This window comes from Musa acuminata, chromosome BXJ2-2 (assembly GCF_036884655.1).
Source record: "Musa acuminata AAA Group cultivar baxijiao chromosome BXJ2-2, Cavendish_Baxijiao_AAA, whole genome shotgun sequence".
In the NCBI taxonomy this organism is placed as follows: domain Eukaryota; kingdom Viridiplantae; phylum Streptophyta; class Magnoliopsida; order Zingiberales; family Musaceae; genus Musa; species Musa acuminata.
In genome coordinates, this window is record NC_088339.1 from 26295762 (window position 1) to 26315837 (window position 20076).

The following is a 20076-nucleotide window of genomic DNA, read 5'->3' on the forward strand; positions in this document are numbered from 1 at the left end:
TTGGTTGAAAACCATGCCCATGCCCGAGGCCGCCGATCCGATCGGCGCCGCAGCTGTTGGGTTCCCTGCTAAGAAGATGGAAAGCTTTGTGGAAGCTCCTCTGTCCGAACGAGGGCTGGAGATAGCCAAGAGTCGAGAAGAGCTTCTGCGCCTCCTGCACGATCTCCCGGAATCCGAGTTCGAGCTCTCCCTCACCGATCTTGTGGAGAAAGGAACGGGGGTTGCCGGTGATCCCGTGGCGAACAAGGCCGCGTCTTTGCTTGAAGGGCAGCTGAATCGGGCCAATGTCGTCAGTAAAGAGAGGAGGAGGAGGAAGAAGAAGAAGCGAAGCAGCAGCAGCAGGAGTAGCTTCGGAAGCAGCAGCGACGGCGTGTTGCTCAACTTCTACGTGCCGGCCTCCTTGTCGCGAAGCCTAACCACGCCGAGGTCGAGCCGCCGGCCTGCCGCCGCCGCAGCAACGACGGACTGGCGACGACAAGAGGTGAGCTATCGATTGAGTTCTTCCCTTCGACATGCACCCGCTGGTTCGTCGAACTTTGCTTGTGAACTGCTTTCTTCATCAGTTTCTTCGTGAGGTCTCTGGAAAACACCGATCGATTAGGAAAGGAGTTAGAGAATCTCCCACCCTTACTGCTAAATCCAAGCACGTAAAACAATTAAGAGGTCTCCATTCTCATATCTAATAGAGCAGAGCAGAAGTATATGTATGTGGAGAAATAGGGAAGATGGCAAAAGATGAAGAGATGGAAGATGACGGTAAAAACAATATAAAAGAAGAATGATAAACAAAGCATAAGGGTTTAGAGAGAGAAGCAGCATAACGAGATGGATGGGTTTATAATTTAGCATCCATCAGCCCACAGAATGAAATGAAACGATTCCTTGTTTTCTTGACTGCAATGGAGAATTAGTCGCCAAAATAATCTTAGAAAAGATACAGTTCTAATCTTCCAAAGAGCATTTGGAGGGCGACCAGTTGCATTATTTCTCGTTCTCCAGGGGGGGCATCCAGCCAAGAGAGAACAAACCATTGAAGAAAAAAGTCAGCTAAAATTCACAGATTCGATGCCCAACGCAGCTTGATAATGACACTGAGCAATTGTTCTTTTGAAAAGCTAGATCACATTCTTCATGTTTCTCCCTTTCTTTTGCTTTGCAGGACAGAGAGATGAAGACTTTAGGGTGCTGGTCGGGCCTGTGGCAGAGGGGGAGGGGGAAATGAAGGGGACACTTAGGTATCTTGTGTCGTTCATCTTTTCTGAAGCAGCTAAGCAACGTCTTCTTCGTTGTCATGTTTTGTCTGTAAATGATGTTTAACCCTTGTGGATCGGCGCTGTCATGTTCTCTTTGGTGCATTATAGCCTTTGATTCCTCAATCTCAGGATGGTTGGTGTTCAAGATCGAAGTCTAATTGTAACTGCAATCAACGACAAATAAGAAATGTCAGCTTTAGACAGGAAAGAGATGGAACAAATACAACACCACCTTCATTAAAATAGAAGCTGAAAAGAAGTCCAGAACTGATACCTGACAAAGTGAATGGAACAACAGCGTTCACAATTTGATGCAGACAGAGTAAGCAAATAGGATTAATACAATAACTCGTTCCAAGCATCTTCCCTCCAGAAAACTTGATTTGAGCCAGACTAAGCCTTCTTCTTCATTGACAGCTGCAAGGATCTCTATGTGCTCAATGTCCATGACGGACTACATGTGATAAAACAAGTAAAGAGTCTTACCCAATGGGCAAAGGCACTGTTGGAAAGATACAAAACTTGCATTAGAATATATATCAGCCTGCAACAAGTCCACTATGTCTATCTGATCTTTGCAAAACGAAAGATGAGAAAAGGACTTCAGTCCTTAGATACAGGGAGCAAGTCCTGTCTTTTTACCTGCCTGTTAGTTCTCAAATCCTTTTGATTCTTCCCACTTTGTTATTTCATGAACTAATGCTGAATCTTAGAGGTATTCCATCGTCAGAAAACAAAATTTTTATTTAGATCAACAGTAAAAATCTGATGGTAACCCACCAAGATTTTTTAAGAAGATAGACACGTGTATCTGTATAGATATCTACAATCTTGACTAAAATTTCCAAGATGGTAAAGACACTTTTTAGCCAGAAGAAAAAAGCTGACAAATTGATGCATTATTATAAGCACAAAAAAGTAGATCACGTGAACAGAACTAAGCTAAGGCAACAAAAATGATTGTCTTTGCTTTTGATCTAATACCAAACATGACGAAATGAACTTGAGAATCAAAAGAGCTCCACTTACAAAGAAACCATACAATTTAGTGCTTCCAATCCTAGATTCCTAGGATAAAACATCTAAAGAAGATGGAAGTGGCATGTCACCCCTCTAACCCAAACTATTAATATTGTCAATACAACTCCTTGGACACACCAACAATTGATTTTATTCCAAGAAATCCTGTCTGTTATTCGTGTATCAGCATTGGGATTGCATATCACGAATCTTTCTTCATATATTTCTATTACTCCCATCTCAAAATGCAAACATGGTTTTCACCCTTTGGTAGGGCTCCACAGCACTTATTATCAAATTAAGAAAGATAATTATGCTAATTTTCCTACCTATATTCTCCTATACTCGTCGAAATTGAGAAGTGGGCAATAACATGGTAAGTCAATGCACGAACCGCACTTGAATGTACCAAACATGACTAAATTGATTAATTTATCAGTAAATTACAGACATACAAATAGACTAGTTTCCAATTTAAGGCCACACATATTCAACCGAAATGTTGCAGTTAATATATGGTGTAAGGGTTTACAAGTACAACTTTACCGATATAAAAGAGTTCAAATATGACCATATACGTATAAATTACTTGTCATAACAAGATCAAATGCTACTTTTTTGGCATTATTAGATCAAATGTTAAAAACTACAACATAAATTGTTAAAATGCAACATGATAGTCAAACTGCAGTTTTGTGAAAAAGGATCAAATGGAGTGGCCACAGGTCTGGGCATATTATTAGGCCTGGCAAAATGAATTCTGTTATTATCCATCATAATGGCAAAACTCATACATTTAATCCAATCAAACGTAGACTATGAACAAAAAGAACTCCATAACTTAGATAAGAAATTATGACAATTTAGTTAATGAAGATTGCACTGATGCTCATGCACAAATTGTTAAAAAGATTTAATGTCAATTGAATTTGAATCAAGAATAGTCATGATCATGTTTAATTTATTGCTCTCAAACTTAGATCATCATTTTAATTACCAACTTGCTACTAAAGAATTGCACCTTGTTCTTTGCGGGGACTAACTAATGACTTGTATTTTGATTTGGCCATTGATTACTAATAATAGTCTACCATAAATAAAGATGTTTTACAATCATTAATACTAGTGTAACACCTAGGTTTAGTTCCACATTGGAAGTGGGGGCGCTAAGATTTAGAATGACATATAAGAGTCTGATGGAGATACAATTGTTATCTTCAGCTTAAGTATTTTTGTCAATTATTTGGACTCAATGATGCTAACAGACCAGGCTCGAGTAGAAAAAGACTATTTGTAGCCATGTGATTTTATGTTTATAACAGCAACGGACAGTTGTTAATCATGTGATGCTTCATAGATTTAAATGCTGAGTAACTATAAGACAACATATATAAAAAGTTTGTCATTGAGATAAGAATGTTGAGGTGCATGTATGGAATACTAAGAAGTTTATGTTGTTGATATAAGAATGTTGAGGTGATTCTACGAAATTACTATAAAATATGAGAAAGAATTATTTTTTATTCGTGAATATTCATGAACAATTTATTAAGATGAGGAAGCACCATTTAAGATGGTATGAGCATATGCTAGGGAGACCTATAGATATTGTAGTTATAAGATGTGAAACTATTAATTTTGCGAGAAAAGATAGAGAGACCTAAATGGACTTTATTAGAATCTATAGATAAAAATTTAAATACTCTTAAACAAGGATATGATTTTTTACGGAGCTCGTGTACTAACCTCAAATGGGTGGGACTTTACAGTTTTTCTTGTTGTACAGTTCAGAGGGCATGCCCTAAAAGTTTGGAATAAATCAATCACCGTAATGAAACAAAAACTGTTACCAAACTGAGATAAAGATATTATGTGCCTTCCGGTATCTTAGTATACCTCAAAAGATTAAATGATTTGAACTTTGATCATTTGGTGCTAAATTGTATATGTGGTAGTGTTTCTACAGATTAATCTTCACATTTCAAAAGATATAAGATACCTAACGAGTAATCTATTATATTGAATAGTAATCAAGAAGTGAACAAACACACAGAAAACAGTGACAATGTTAGGATATTTAAATAACTTTGCAGAGCTTAAAATAAGAGACATGGTTAATTACAGATATAAGGCCAAACAAGAGAATTATTTGATGAAGTTTCCGAAGCACTCAACATGTTGCATATTGATGAGACCTAAAGCAACAACCTGACTGCAAAAGTTTAATTGGATTGGACCAAACAGGTTACTATTTCTACTAGCATGCTGCATTCAAGCACAAATATTTGTTAGATGCAACAAGTAGATTTTCTGCTTTCAAATACTGTCATTGAAAGACCAAAACAAGATGATTCTATTTATTCAGTGATTCTATTTATTCAGGGATCTAAAAAAAATCAGATCTTTCCACTGTATGACATTTGAGATGCTTCATGTGGCCAGTTTCGCTACTAGCAGAAGAAGAGGCAATACAAAGACAAAAGAAAAAAAAGAGCTTGTCAAAACTTCTTGTATAAGCACAAGGCCATTTAAATCTAATACACAGCACCTAGACCATTCCTTCCCTACCAAGGTCTTCCATACAATTTACGCACTAAAGGGACAAGTGCACTTCATTGACTTTTAAGCTTTTTATTTCCTATTGGTTGCCCTTTTATATTCTTCAGTAATAAGATACCCCAACATTCTCCTGGAATCTACCCTAAAGATATATGCTTTAATCTATTAAGTAAATTGCCTCAGAGCCTAAGAGATGATTCATCTGCTTCTATCCCATATAGCAAAGAGAGAAGAAAACCCCGCCATCCTCATCCTTGCACGGATCTCAAAGATTACAAACCAATCCCTGCACGAATTACCAAGCAAAAAAACTACAATTTTTCTTAGTATATATTTTCACTTGATTCCTTTTAGAGACCTAATTCCTTTCCAGCTTAGTCTAATAATTATCCTAACCATGGTATGCAATTTCGAATGGTACCGTCCGGTACGAGCGGTATGTACTGGTCCGACGATATACCCGTACATGAACCACTAACGTGCTACAGTGCTACAGTAGAAAGAAAGAAATATTTAAAATTAGGTTTACCGCTCGGTACACCCCGGTGTACCGCTCGATATACAGTACCGTACCAAACCGAACCAACCTCGAAATACCGGTACGGTACGGTATTGCATACCTTGATCCTAACAATATCACCACTGGAGAACTGCAATAATCATGCAATCATGATTTAAAATACAGGTTAGACTGGAAAAATATCCACTGGTCTAATAATTATCCTAACAATGTCACCACCGGAGAACTGCAATAATCATGCAATCATGATTTAAAGTACAGGTTAGACTGGAAAAATATCCACCGGTATTTGCTGGTCTGACCAAGCATTGATGCTCGAACATATGATACCACTATGCATATGTTCCTTTTTACAATTTTTTATTGTTATACTCAATGACAGCGAAAGGTACACAGCTTGATTTACCAATCAGTTGCTCAGTACCTTACTGGTCCAATAGGTTCTTAAAACTGGTATTAATCAATAACAACAACGACAAGAGTATTCTATAATGTTCCAACTATTTGGGGACAGTTGCAGAACTTATATTGTTATTGAGCTCTATACAAAAAAATATCTTTTATCAAATTAATAACATCTAAAATTTTCTTTTTCCATTAAAGTATTCCTAAGTCTCCATCTACCTCTTCTCCATTAAAGTATTTATAGTCGAAGGCTGAAGACATCTACAGCCTTTGACGTCTTCGCCGCCTTCTTCACCGAATATTGCAGACGAGGTGACAAGGAGAAGAGGAGGAAGCACGTCGCCGAGGCTGCGTATGCCTTTTTCTTAATATTTTTTTATTTTTATATTTTTTATGTAAAAAATATATATTTATATATTTATATATTAATTATATATATATATATTTATTCATATCGCTTGGTATGCCGTACCATACCATTCTGAACAAAGCTTGGTACATCAGTATGGTACGAAATTTCAAACCTTATTCACACCATTCACTATCACTATCATTGGCTGAGATGCAGGCCACAAGGAACAATCATCAGTACCACTCACCAAAGGACAGTAACAGCTATAAGAATAAGCATTTAATGTGCATGGTGAGGTGCCAGGAGGAATGTTTGAAACATGAATCCTTCTAACACAAAGTATGCCATAAAGAGGCAGATCTTGGAATTATTTGTCTATGGATACGCCTCACAATTACACATCAAACAACTACGAAGAAGTAATATCATGTCACTGTGCAACGTGTAAATGAAAATTAGAGTTGGCTAACCTGGAACTCATTGTAGCGTCTCACGAGAGAGTGTGGTCCGATTAAACCAGCTCATTAACTCATAATTTACCTGGATTTCTGCAACAACAAAACCCATTGTAAATGTTAACAATGTCTAAACTTCATGTTAGCCATGGCCACTGCCCCGTTTTTTCTTCTTTCATCCTCCCTTTCACAATAGTATGCAATGATAAATGAGCAATCATGTCACCATGCAATGCAAATGAAAATAAGAGTAAAATAACCTGGAACTTGTTGTTGCGCCTCATCCGAGAGTGTGATCCAAATTCACCAGCCCATCAACTCATCATTTACCCAGCTTCCTGCAACAACAAAATCAATCATAGATGTTAACAATGTCTAAACTTCATGTTAGCCATTGACAGTGCCATGATTCTACTTTCATCTACCTTTCCACACCAGTATACAATGATAAACTGACAAAGAACTATAAATGCTAGCAAAAGTCCTGGTTAAATTGTGCAATGCAAGTTAGAAATACCTTGCCTATAAAAAAGACATGTTAGAGCAGAAACTGAACTTCCAGTGCCAAATACTGGAAGTTAGTTTAAATGTTTAATGCGGAATCACTGTTCCAGCCATATAGATGTCTTGGTAAGATACTAAAATTTATGATATAAAATAAAAACCAAAGTCAAGCATAAAAGAAACCACAATGCACTGAAATTTAGCCAACTGAAATAATAACTTTTACTTTGAAACTAAAAGAGGTTCAAACAGTTTCACCCCCAGCAGCTGAAGTAAAAAACAGTATCAACTGCTAGATCATGCACTTACACAACAGTTTTGAAGCAACAGACCTGGTGATAGGTTATAAGGTCTTGAAGGATGTCCATCTTCCATAGGAGAAGAAAATGCCTAGTCAAGCAACAGAGAGTATTTGAATTAAGCAAGGAAAGAAAAAATAAGTGAAAACCAAGGGCAATATCATGATAACCAAACCGCACAGCAACTCATGTTAACAAACAGAATTATAATAAATCATGTCAACACAACGTGATTAAAATTCAGGACATTCAAAAAATGAACATGAAAAAGTTTACAAACTGCATAAGTTGTTCCAAAACCACTATGATCCTAAAGAAAATGCTTTGCTCTCAGCAAGCTTCTTTAAAAGAAGACAAGCTTTATAACCATAACAAGATAAATTTAAGAACTGGCATTATTTCCAAAACCAAAATTTAATGAGGCCAAATCCATAGCTAAAAATAAATTTAAAAATGATTACCCAAAAAATAAGAATATGATATAGATTCCTTCTTTTAAAAATTTTGACATATGAATTAAATTCACTAAAATGTTGACACCTTCATAGTACCCCAAAATGTTGTGGTGTTGACATGGATATAGAATGGTTGATATAAGACATATAACTCCCATATTGTCCAACTAGGCACCATATATGTATCATGTCTGCACGACATAAATTTGGGATTCACATGAGCTATAGGTGTGCCATGTCAACACTATATAGGAGTCACGTTAGTGCTACATCAGCACCATGTAAATATAATCATATTGAGGTTTTAATGGTCCCCACATGGATGTCATGCTCATATATGCATTACAACAAACCCACATCAGCACCAGATACAAGCCCAATATTAGAAGTGTTAAGTGTTTTACAGAGTATGGCACAGGTGGGTCAAAGCCATACACTTTACCACAGGTGGGCAAATTGAAATCGGGCCACAAACCACAGCTGTGCAAACTTTAATTTGTCGTTAAAAATATACTGGTTAAATAGAAATTTTATCCAAACTCCCCCATCAAATATCCAATTGCAGACATAGAAACTCAATTAGAAGTCATGTCAAACCTGACAAAAAAGGACCAGTTTCTAACCACAATCAGCCAGAATGTAACCTTCTACCTTTGATCACAATGAACCAGATGCCACACAAATTACAAAGGATGACAGGAAGTCTGTTCCGTGTTCATCATTAATAGCTAAGGCAAATTAATAACGAAGTCTGTGCCATATTCAGCATTAATAGCTAAGGAAAATGAATAACGAGACATTCCATTCAGTTCCAAATTTACAGAGATCTATCATTATCTGCTTCAATTTGACAGCACAAAAGAAACATAAGATATTGACTTGTCACATGTAACCAAAAAGCATTTAACGCAACACCCATAAGAAACAGGACATGAGCTTTCTTAACAAGTAAACATGTAATTTTAGTCAAAGACTATCAAATGTCAAGAACTACTGTCAACAAATTATAGTATTGATTTTCTCTTGAATATGACCAGCTTTTGTTACATCACTTGGAAACATCACGACTTCACACTTTGATTCATAGCCATGTGCTTCTCAATCAACTTGTCCACAAAAGATCTAATCTGCAACAACACAAACCACTAAATAGTCAAGAAGTGCAATGTGGTTAAATAGGATTAATAAACTTCCTCCAGAGAGGAAAATCTATAACAAGTCAGGAAGAAAATTCAATATGTGAAACCCAAATGTATACATGGAATTATAGAAGAAAAGCATAAAAATAAGGGTAGCTACATTGGTCAAAAAACCAAAAACAAATTGTTGCTAGATAGAGGTCAAAACTTTTTGCCTGATTGCAAGAATCAATTGAGATAGTCACTATATGAGAAGTTGAGCAAACCTTGTTCTTCCGTCTAAAATCAAGAAAGTCATAAATAGCCAATCTTTTTTCTTCTTCTGTACATTGTTCCACAACCTGACAATATCAAAATACAAAAAACATAAGAATACATTTCTGAATATTGAATTTCATAACTGAAACATTCAGGTCCCTTGGTTACAAATATAAACATGGGGCTAAACAGAAATAACTTCTTCTGTTGCATGTCAAACAAAAGAGAAATCAAGATATGGTTATCATGATACAAAAATCATGACACCAGAAAATGGCATGATAGAGCTCTTCTCCTTGCGATGAAAATTTTAATATATGCCAATCTAATATTAGCAAAATGCTAAGAAAAATGAGGTACTGACCCAAGTGCTCATGGGCTAAAAAGAATAAGGGTTCACCTTGGTTGCAGTTCTCTTCATTATTGATTTATAACCTTCTCTGTCGATCTTCCTAGTTCTGTACAGAGGCATCAGTAGGGAAGCTACATAATCCACAACACCTTGTTTAATATAGTTCACTCCTCTTTGCTGATGCTCTAGAGATGATTTGTTTTCTGCTACTTGTAAGGCAGCATCTGCCCCAGACTGACATTGGTTCCTTAAAGCTGGTAAGACTAAGTTATTGGAATCTTCTTCATCTCTTATATGAATGCTGCTATAAAAATCAGCATCTGCATCCATTGCTTGTAACTGCCACCTCTCGATGGCAAGAGAATCCTTAACACCTCCACTACCAACAGCATCTGTATCAATCCAAGCTTTGGTCAATCTACTATCCACTGCTCCACTTTCTCCAGAATGTTCCCTTAGACTTGAAGTATATGGTACTTCATTTGAATAGCTGCACTGAGTATAGTTATCACCGGACATTTTTGAATTGTCAAGACAAGCAGCACTGACATCAATAGACCAATTTCTAACCCTGCAGTTTCTTGAATCTATTTCTGATACACAATCTTGCCGCCCGAAATTGCCATCAGACCACTTCCTTCTTACATCAAATTCATCCAACTGCACACAGTGTTCACGTCTCGCAAATTTATGAAAAGATGGTATCTTGGGAAGCTCACGCAATGGCACCTCTGCTTCTGAAGTTGCATATGCCTGCACAGCAAACCACCAGAAATTATATTCAAGTGCAACTGATCATCAAATAGGAGTATTAACACTCAATAACAAAAGATAAAAAGGTTAACTTAAATAAGGTTCCGTTAGAAACCTCTACAGCTTTAAGAGCAGCGGCACGTGCAGATTCTACGGCAGCAAAGGTTGCAGCTTCTTCAGATACAACTAAATTATCCTTTGTCTTTGACTCTGTGTGTACAATACTCTGTGAACGCAATGATCTGACATCAGATTTTATGCATACTGAGGATTCTAACTTGGTGGGCAGGATCTCAGGTTTCTTAATGTTTACTTTAGATGGTGAATGGCTTCCAGAAGATGAAGGAACTTGAATAGTACATTTATTTTCCGATGTTTCAGTAGTCATCCGTAGATGTGGCTTTCCTAATATGAGTTCCTTAGATCTGACTTTTGATGATTCTGAGCATGTTGCTTGCCTCAACAGCTTCAATCCATTTACAGCCTTTTCCTTGCGGAAAACTTCTATCCACATGCCAACCAGTTGACTTGCAACAGAACGGATATCTCGACTAGTATGCACACATACCTTATCTTTAATGGTTCTTCCGATTCCTGCAACAGGAGGAAATGCCTGGTATTTAAGATCAATATTGCTGACTGAGCATCACATATAGTCCAAAATGACTCAATGCAATTCAAGTAAAAATAATAGTAAAATATCTCACACTATAGTAGCACAAGTTACTAAACAGATTCACAAAAATATAAAAGGCAAGAGAATGTGATGCTTGTGAACTAAATGCATGCATTAGACTTGCTAAACCAACAAACAGAACTTCCAATCTCAGAATCAACACTACCCTTAGGACTTCTAAAGTATTATAGAATGAAAACGACAAAAAAAAAAAGAGTCAAACAATGGTTGACCAGATCAGAAGATTTTCGGTGGGTTATAGATTGCAAATCACAAATACTTTGAATTTCATTATAAATCACAAATACTTCATATTTCTGGTTTTATTCATACTGGACACATGTTTGATGTGATACTTCATAATTTGTGAATACTTCCACAAATTAATTCTCTATAAAAATGATCTAAAGAATGAATTCTTCCGGGCAAGAATTTAAATTTCGATGGTACCAGTTTCAGCAACCAATCAAATCATTATGGTGTTGGTATATAGGGTGGTACACAAGTCTAGAACAAGCAGGTATAACTGAAAAGAAAAGAAATTTAATACCAACCTATATGGCCCAGGACAGGTCCTTGGTTGGACCAATAATTATTGATTGAGACATACCTGTCTAGTTAGTATTTGAAACTTTGCTACTAGGATACTTTGGAAACATTTTTGTTATATATTTTGAAAAAAAATACAGTACAGGAAACTGCCAATACCATACCAGTCCATCCAAGGGTCGGTATTGATGCCAAACAAATTCCAGTCCTTGCTGAACTGCACTCATTTTTAATCCCATTCTCAGATTGTCTCCTTTTTTTTCTTCCTTGAAACCACTATGTTGCTTGCTATTAAAGTCAGCCTCTACTTCAAAACTGTCTGGCAAATCCCACTTTCCTCTGCTGCATACAAAGTAACTCCTCCCACATTCAGTGCATACTCCATGTGTCTCATAGGTACTGGTGCATCTATCTAGGAGATTAGAGCTGGACTCAAATCCAGGTGAGGTTCATACTTGAATATGTTGAGAAGAGTATTCTTGTATCCAGCATGAAACCTAATGTCTATGCATGAAGATCTTGTCATTATTTCTTGCATATACCTAGACAATCACTTCCTACATAAATAGTGAAAAATTGCACTTAAATAATATATTAGTTCTTCAAAGTATCCTAGTTGGCTGAGATCCTAAGCCATGAAATAAAATTTTAAATAATTAAGGACTTGTTCAAGCTGGTGGCTACTCCAGAATGCAATATCAAGATCATGCACCACTAAATAGAAAGAACACCCTGACTACAAATGCTAAATTCCAAACTGCAACACAGAACATGGTACTACACAACATATCAACTTTATGCTAACTCCAATGTGTCATAACCAGTCAATCCTCTTGAAAAGAAAATAGTCACCATGGCAAAGGAGCTAGACCATTTGAATCTGTTTCAAGAATGCAAATTACAGCTCAGTAGAAAGAGAAACAAAACTAAAGACCATTTACTATTTATCATACATCCAACTTGACAAGAGATTAGGCATACAAGAAATCGTGCCACATATAAAATTTGCAATCAGCAAAGGAAAAATGATCAGCTAAGATGCATAGGTACAGCAAACTAACAAACTTCAAAAGCTGACAGGCAGAATATAGGCACCGGTACTTTGATGTTAAAATAATGAGAAAAAAATTAATAATGTGAAGAGGTTTAAAACGAATAAAGCATGAACTAGAAAATTGAATACCAGATAAACGAACAGCAACTAAATCAGTTGATACAAGAACAAGCAGGCGAACACAATGTCGCAAGAGCTGAGTAGAATTTTTTCCCAACGAATCCTGTATTGAAAAGGAGAGGTGAAAACTATTTTTCAGAAATGATAGCTTCTCATAGCATATCATTAAAAAATTAACCTTCTAAAACAGGTAAAATTACATTAAAAAATAACCTCAGAATTATCTTACAAGGATCCAAGTGTTGAGTGTGCTGAGTCCTTCTTTGGTCCCAGTGAAAGATTTTAGAGATTCAACAGGAAGGCGCAATAATTCTTTAGCAAGATGTAGTCGTCCAGATGTAGTTTTTGCACTAAAGAACAAGTCTTGCAATAAAGATTCCTTGGTGGACAATATATGTTTGCCATCTGAAGAGCTTTTACAAAGACCACTAGAAAGCTTGCATGCATCAAGTCGCTTTGACATGTCTCTTACTTCATTTCGTTCACTATCTGACTGTCTCAGTGTAGATTCCATTGCCTCTACTTCTGCTAGGTAATCCTTACCAGTAGTTAAGATGTCTATAATGCGTACTGCTTCTCGAAGACCACTCATCATGGCACCACCAACAGTATCAGGGTGCTCCTTGCAGGTTGCTTCACCAGCAAAAAATAAACAATTTGCAACTGTTCTTCCCAAAATATCATAGTCTTCACCAGATGCTCCAACAGCAACATAAGAGTAAGCACCCCTACTGAATGGGTCCATACCCCAATTTGTCACAACAGATGCAATAGGATCTGGTACAGAAGCTTCACCAAAAAGTTTGCGAAGAACCATCAAAGCATGGTTCACGTGATCAGATTTGCTGAAGGTTTGTCTAGCTGCCTTTCCAACTACAAGTGCTATTAGAACAGGTGTCCCAACTGTCTTCTTCACATTCCAAAACATAAAACATTGGCCCCTTTTATCTGTTTCTTCTGCAGTAGCCCCAAAGTAGTCTACGTTTTCATCCCAAAAAGCTTTAGAGAACTCCAATACAACTTTATTTAGCACACCAAAGCCAAGCCTCTTGATAGAAGCCTGCTTCCAATCAGGTAAGGCAGGAGAAAACTTAATTGTCTCTGCCTTCAGACAACCAAGTGGAACAGTGATCAAGGCTGCATCCCCTACATATTCCATACCACTCGATGTAATAACTTTGACTTTGTTTTCATCTTGGCCGGCACCACTTATTTCATTGGTGTTATAGATGATCTCAGTAACATTTTTGTTTAATTGAATATCAAGTCCCAGGCCTAAACTTTCTATAACTGTGCTGTAACCCCCTTTAATCATACAGTGGGGCCCACCAAATCCTCCATAAACATCATCTTGATTCCAGTGAGGAAGTGATACTTCCTTAAGTGATGCAGCACAACCATACTCCAAATGCGCAAAGTGCCAATCCATCACTCTTCGCTCAAGGGGGCTCAAAATATTAGTTTTAATATCATGGTCAGCACCATCTGTCAATCTAGAAGCTGAGGAATTTACAGAAGCATCCACTGTTGCTGAATCATAAACCACACTTAGTTTATTGAATTCTACAGAATCTGATGTTGCCTTAGACATCCGCCGCTTCCTAATGGCATATTCCAATCCATCCTCGAGACACATTTCCATTGCACCCTCACCATTTTGTGCAACAAGAAGTACCATGTCATCAAGAAGACTATTATATTCAGCTTCCAGAGCTTCATCTAAGTCAGCTGGAACTTTAAGACCTGTGACTATATCATAAAGAGGACAATCACTGTTCAAAACAGTTAACTCAAGACCCAACTGGTTACAGATTAAGGATGATGGATCTGGTCTTCTTTCAGTTGCAACATCAGCCTCTACACCAGTGATAATGCTGGCACCAAGATCAACAGGAACTGAAAGTGATGAGCGGTCTGTGTATACACGACCACCAACTCTATCTCGAGCCTCGAGAACAGTTACGGAAAAGCCTTGGCGATGCAAATGACGTGCTGCAGTTAAGCCAGCAGGACCAGCTCCAACAATGATTATCCTCTTGTGAATGTTTAGACCAGATTCAGTACTATTATTCACCTCTAAAGATTGTGCAAAAGATGAATGAATCTTAGCATTTTCTTTCACCATGTTTGTCACATTGTGCATATCAGAAAAAGCCTCTATGTGCTGTGAGGAACCATCAGTCTTTGATCCACAATCAAATGGTGGATCAATCATAGAAGGAATAGATGTTTCCGCAATGTCTTCTTTCTGAGCATCATTGCACCTCACCCCTTCATCATATGGAGAAAATTTCTCATACTCACTCCTTAAGTTACAGACCAAATCTGAGCACACAGGATCCCCAGCTATGAAAGTTTTGGGTGGTTCTCTTTCACATATTAGAACCACTGGCGACAAATCTAGTTCTGTATTAGCATTTTCCTTAACTTGCACATTTACAGAAGGCTTTGGCACACATTGCTCTGAAGCAATTCCAGCATTAATGTAACCCTGCAGAAAACTAGTAAGAATCTGGATGTCTATTCTTAACGTCATGAAAAAAAAGAGCAGCATACCAAATCTTTAAAATTTAAACTTCAGAGCATCCTGAGCACAGAAGTGCTTGGCCCAAAATACAAGATCATTTATAAGAAACCTTAGTTATTGAAAAACAAAATCCCTTCAGGAAAAAAGAGGAAGTCCGACCACACATATCCTACAAAATCAGTATCAAAAACTCTCGTTTGTTACATGGAACCAAATAACTAAGACTTGATTGCAGGTATTCAACTTCAGCGATACTTGAAGAAGGATAACAATCAACATTAATAGATAATATGATATTAACATGGAAATGAAGAAATATATATATTCTTTCCTATAAGAAAACTTACATTTTGGTCAAGAAACATATAGATCTCACGAATGAGGGATTGACGTGCTGATTCATCTTTCGAAGAAGCATCAGTTACACCACAGTTCATAAGAGGAAGTATGTGCTTCACATCTTTACTCCAACAACCTAGAATAAAGTTCCTGACATGCAAAGCAATAAGGATGTCTAATTTAAGTTTAAAAAATAGCAATCAAAAACCAGAAATTCCGTAAGTCGAATGAAAAGTTTCAACCACCATTAAAAATAACCATGATTTAGAAAAAGATAAAACTAAAACATGTAACAAGTTTCAAAGTGCACAAATAAGAAAACACATAAGCTAAAAGCAAAAAAGGTTTTTGATCATGTCTTTAGTATCAACTTTTGAGTTAAAAATTCCCTATTTAAAAAATCACGAAAATTAACTGCACATTTTCACGAAAATGTAACTTACCTGCAATCCAAATATTCTTGAAGACCACCTCTACGCTTTAAGATGTCCCTAAATTTGATCTTCTCAATTGGACTAACAGCATGAGCTTTTAGCCCAGTTGCTACTGCTACTGAACCATCATAAGAAACCTCATCTAAGGAATGTGCACATGACTTATCTCTTTGTCTAAGAGACTGGTCTTCATTAGTGGCAGACAAGTTTGCAAAAGGTCCTTGCTCATGCATTAGAACTTCCCAGTCAGCATCTCCCTCATATGCCATGTCACCATGCCTATGTATCTTTGTATTACGGACCACACGGGAAATTGTTGATTGGTTATATACATCACACTCGGATACTGAAGATGGTTCAGTTTGATGAGTTTCTGTCTGATTGAATCTAGTCTCAGAATTCACCACATAAGGATCCTCAATGGTAAAAGGAACTCGACTCTTGGTGGAAGATGGCTCTTTGGAGGCATCATATAGTATGTGATTTACCAGTGAAACTCCCTGAATATTTGCACTCAACGATTGGTGTATGACATCATCAGGTTGAGGATTCTCATCAGATGAGATGTTGGCAGGTAAGAGTTGTGAATTACAAGATCTCATAATATCTGTCGATTGATCTGGATGGACAACAACAGCGTCAATTTTTTCTACCTTCTCACCAAAATTTGAGAAACATAAACAAGGCAAAGTTCCACCATATTCTCGGCTGCTACTGACTCCGTGATGGAACCTACAGTCATTATGTAGCTGACACTTTTGGCAATTGATGTTTGGTGAAATCTCAGAGGAAGGCCATGATAATTCATCATGACCTTCAGGTTCTATTGCATGCAGTCTTTCTTTCGCAGATGATATCTTCTCACAATTATAATAAGGTCTTTCAAAAGCTTCCTCAGAAGTTAAGTTGAGTATTTTATCCTCATTTAAATTTTTATCGCATGAATCAATGGACGCATCATTATGTAAAGCCCCTACAACTTCCTTCCTCTGCCTTTTGAGAGAATAAATTTCTCCAGAAACCCCAGTGATAACTTCGTTTAAAGCATTACCATGTTCCTTGCATTTTTCTGACATCCTAAGCACATGTTCAGAACATGAACCTTGAACTGATAACCCATGAGTACCATCAGAAAGTTTGTTTCCATCCTTAGCTGGTGATTCATTTGATCTATGAGAACACTGTCTAATCCTAGTCCCATTACATATCATCGAAAAAAGATGGTCAGAAGTTGATAGACCCACAGTCGCACTCCCATTGGTGAAATGTTTGAGACTATTCCCCTGCCTTGCTATCTTATCAGTAAACTGGTGAGGTAGCTTCTCGTCAGACGTTTCATAAGGACTTTGATTCATCTTATGGTCATTTCCCACACATTTTTCTGACTGTTGTTTTGGTAAAACAGTTATCTCGTTCGTTGCTTCAACAGAATCAGAACTCAAGACGTGAAATGAAGATGGTGCAGAACTACCAAAATTTCCCTCATGACGTAGAACAGAACCACCACAAGCATCAAATTTTGCACTTTCCATAACTTCAAGGCCAGAAATAGAAGAAGCCTCATGAGTTGAATTTCGGGGTAATTGTTTGGAAGTTCCACCTGAACTATGACTTGACAACTTGGAAGATATTGAAGTAGGTACCCTACCTTCTTGAGGCATAGATGAGCAAGAGAGAGTTTTTCCGGAGGCAGAAGTCTGTTTTTTCACCAACATTTCATCGTCAGATTTCCCACCCAAATGTCCATCTGGTGTACTATTGATCTTCATCTCTGTAACTATACCATGAGGCTTTGGACCCCTAATTTTGGTGACAAGTTCCAATTGTGCTCCATCAGGAATTGAAGGCAGACCACTGTTTAACAGAGGAGATCTCTCAAGGTTTGGAACCAAATCTTTGGAAACCATACCAGTTCCGCACATCAATTCATCATCAGTACTCGGAGTTCTATCTTTTGCCTTTGTTTTTTTAGTCGGATGAACCCTTTTGACAAAAGTTGATAGTGAATCTCCCAAACTCACGTCTGAAGAATCCTCTGAGCTGCTGCGAAGACCTGAAACACCTTTAGCCCCATCTTTCATGGTTAAATCATGCCTGGATCTTCTGCTTCCAGGATTCCCTAGATGCCCTAACTGCACATTGTCACCTCCCATGTTGTCCACCTTCTCCAACAAGCCTAACCCATCCAACAGGAGGGATTTCTTTTCACCTATGGATGCGGCGTCACCAACAGCTTTACCCCTCTTTGGACCCTTCAGCTTCTTCTTGAAACTGGCTAATGTATCGTCCATCTCGCCGTACTCGGCCTTCTCGTCATGCCTAGGGTTTTCAGCCCTGGCACGAGGGGAAGCGGGCTTACCCTTGTTCGCAACCCTTGCCTTCTTGACCTTGAAAAGACAACCAATCGGCTGCTCGTCCTCATCCAATACTCCGACACCTGCCTCAGCCGAGGGTAATGATTTCCTCTTGCGCTCCTTCTTCTCCATCTTCGAAATCACCGACGTAGGTTGCGGGGATCCGGATTCTACAGGACCACTACCAGCGACGGAAACATTAGACCCCTTCTCCCGTTCCCTCAGCGCCCGCCCAGGGCCAGCCCGTGCATCATCAAGACCGCTCTTTTTCCGCTGTTTCATCGGTATCGATAATCCGAAACCGTCGAGGGCTCACGCGCCCTTCAGCAGGGGAGGGATCATCGGGGGAGGAAGGGAAGGGAGGTCCGTGATCGAGAAGAGCGCACCAATGTCCGTTTCTTGGAGGACGAAAGAGAAAAGATCGTACCGTTTCGAGGAAGGGCAGGCGCGGGAGGAGAGGAGGGGAGGAAAGCGCCTCACCTGAGGATCTTTGCTGACGTTGCTGCTGCGTCGGCGGCGACGGGTATCGCCAGCGGGAGGAGGGCGGGGCCGGCGGTGGCTGGTGAGAGGAGAGTGCGGGAGAGAGCGAGGGCTAACGGGTATTTTGTTGGGGAACGGAGAGAAGAAGAGTAATGTGGGCGGGGTTGAGTTAACCTCTTGCAAGGCAATGATTCCCTTTCTGTGGAGGACCTGTCTCTCGCTCTCTCCCCCTCTGACTTGTGTCATGGGAGCCTTCTTTCATGCCCCTTTTATTTAATTTCTTTATTTCATAATAAAAATTTGGTAAACTTTAAAATTATTTTTTAATTAATAGTTTTTTTATTTATTCTTACCGAACGTCTCTTATTTCCTATACGACGAAATTATTCCCTACTCGTGTCTCGTCCATCGTCACCTCTCGATCTTGTTACTCATCGATTGTGGCTTTTGCCCCTCACCATTGTGGTTATTTTCACTTTACTTATATAGTTTAAGTTTCTACCTTCGTTATCCACTCCTTAATGTTTCGATCACCTCTCGCTTTGTTTTACATTTATGGACTTTAACCTCCTCATAAGAGCTGCCATCGAGGCATCTCGCTTTCTACTCAACACTTTTATTGGAAGCCAAAAATCTATCATCATCTCTCATCTTGGATGTCTGAGCGATGAGAGCGAGGTTGCATTAGCGGGGATGATGACAATGTTTTCCTAGCAAAAGTATTTTGGCAAGGTAAGGAATAGGAAATAATCAACTAGAGAGACGTAGGAAGAAAAGAGAAGATATAAATACAAAGAAAGAGAATAAGAAATATCAGAGCAACTATACCTCCTGAAAAAGATGAAAAAGATAATTGATAAAGATGGTGCAAAAAGAGAGGATGTAAAGCAAAGATTGAAAAAGATGGGAGGGAAGACGAACACGATAAGACCTTACGATAAAACGAAGATGGTCATGAGTAATATCATCTTTTAGGAATCAGAAGACAAAATAAATGAAAAATGATGTCAATAGGGAAAAAATAAAAATAAAAAAATGGTTTTTTTAAATTACCCATATAAATTAATTTTTTTTATAGATATCCCATGACTTAAATTTATAGATTTATAAAAACTGAGTGAGTCTCAAAGCGTAAAGGTTTTAACTTTAATTTTTTATTAGAACAATTCATCACAAATTGCTCAGTTAAAGATTATGGAATATAGAATTAAACAGTTCA

The 20076-nt window shown here is 38.0% G+C and overlaps 2 protein-coding genes across 16 annotated transcripts; one reads left to right on the forward strand and one right to left on the reverse strand.

Moving 5' to 3' along the window:
• Nucleotides 1-13: 13 nt before the first annotated feature.
• Nucleotides 14-1292, forward strand: LOC135605641 (uncharacterized). Its single transcript, XM_065095974.1, has 2 exons — nucleotides 14-481; nucleotides 1160-1292. The coding sequence occupies exons 1-2, from the start codon at nucleotides 14-16 to the stop codon at nucleotides 1220-1222; spliced, it is 531 nt and encodes a 176-aa protein (XP_064952046.1). The 3' UTR covers nucleotides 1223-1292.
• Nucleotides 866-19073, reverse strand: LOC103975911 (lysine-specific histone demethylase 1 homolog 3). 15 transcript variants are annotated; one of them, XR_001976804.2, is made up of 15 exons: nucleotides 16033-19073; nucleotides 15598-15739; nucleotides 12953-15214; nucleotides 12733-12826; nucleotides 10440-10918; nucleotides 9620-10324; nucleotides 9228-9302; nucleotides 8857-8949; nucleotides 7401-7458; nucleotides 6825-6902; nucleotides 6580-6657; nucleotides 4020-4074; nucleotides 1740-1755; nucleotides 1528-1670; nucleotides 866-1417 (listed from the first exon to the last, which is right to left on the reverse strand). XR_001976804.2 is itself a non-coding variant. In XM_009391039.3 (8 exons), exons 1-8 carry the CDS (start codon nucleotides 18657-18659, stop codon nucleotides 8884-8886), a joined length of 6450 nt encoding a protein of 2149 aa, XP_009389314.2. In that variant the 5' UTR covers nucleotides 18660-19073; the 3' UTR covers nucleotides 8608-8883. The 15 variants fall into 15 exon arrangements, 1 of the variants encoding a protein (XP_009389314.2); XR_671004.3 differs by lacking the exon at nucleotides 4020-4074; XR_001976802.2 differs by lacking the exon at nucleotides 1740-1755 and having other exon boundaries at nucleotides 1528-1707.
• Between the last annotated feature and the right edge of the window lie 1003 nt (nucleotides 19074-20076).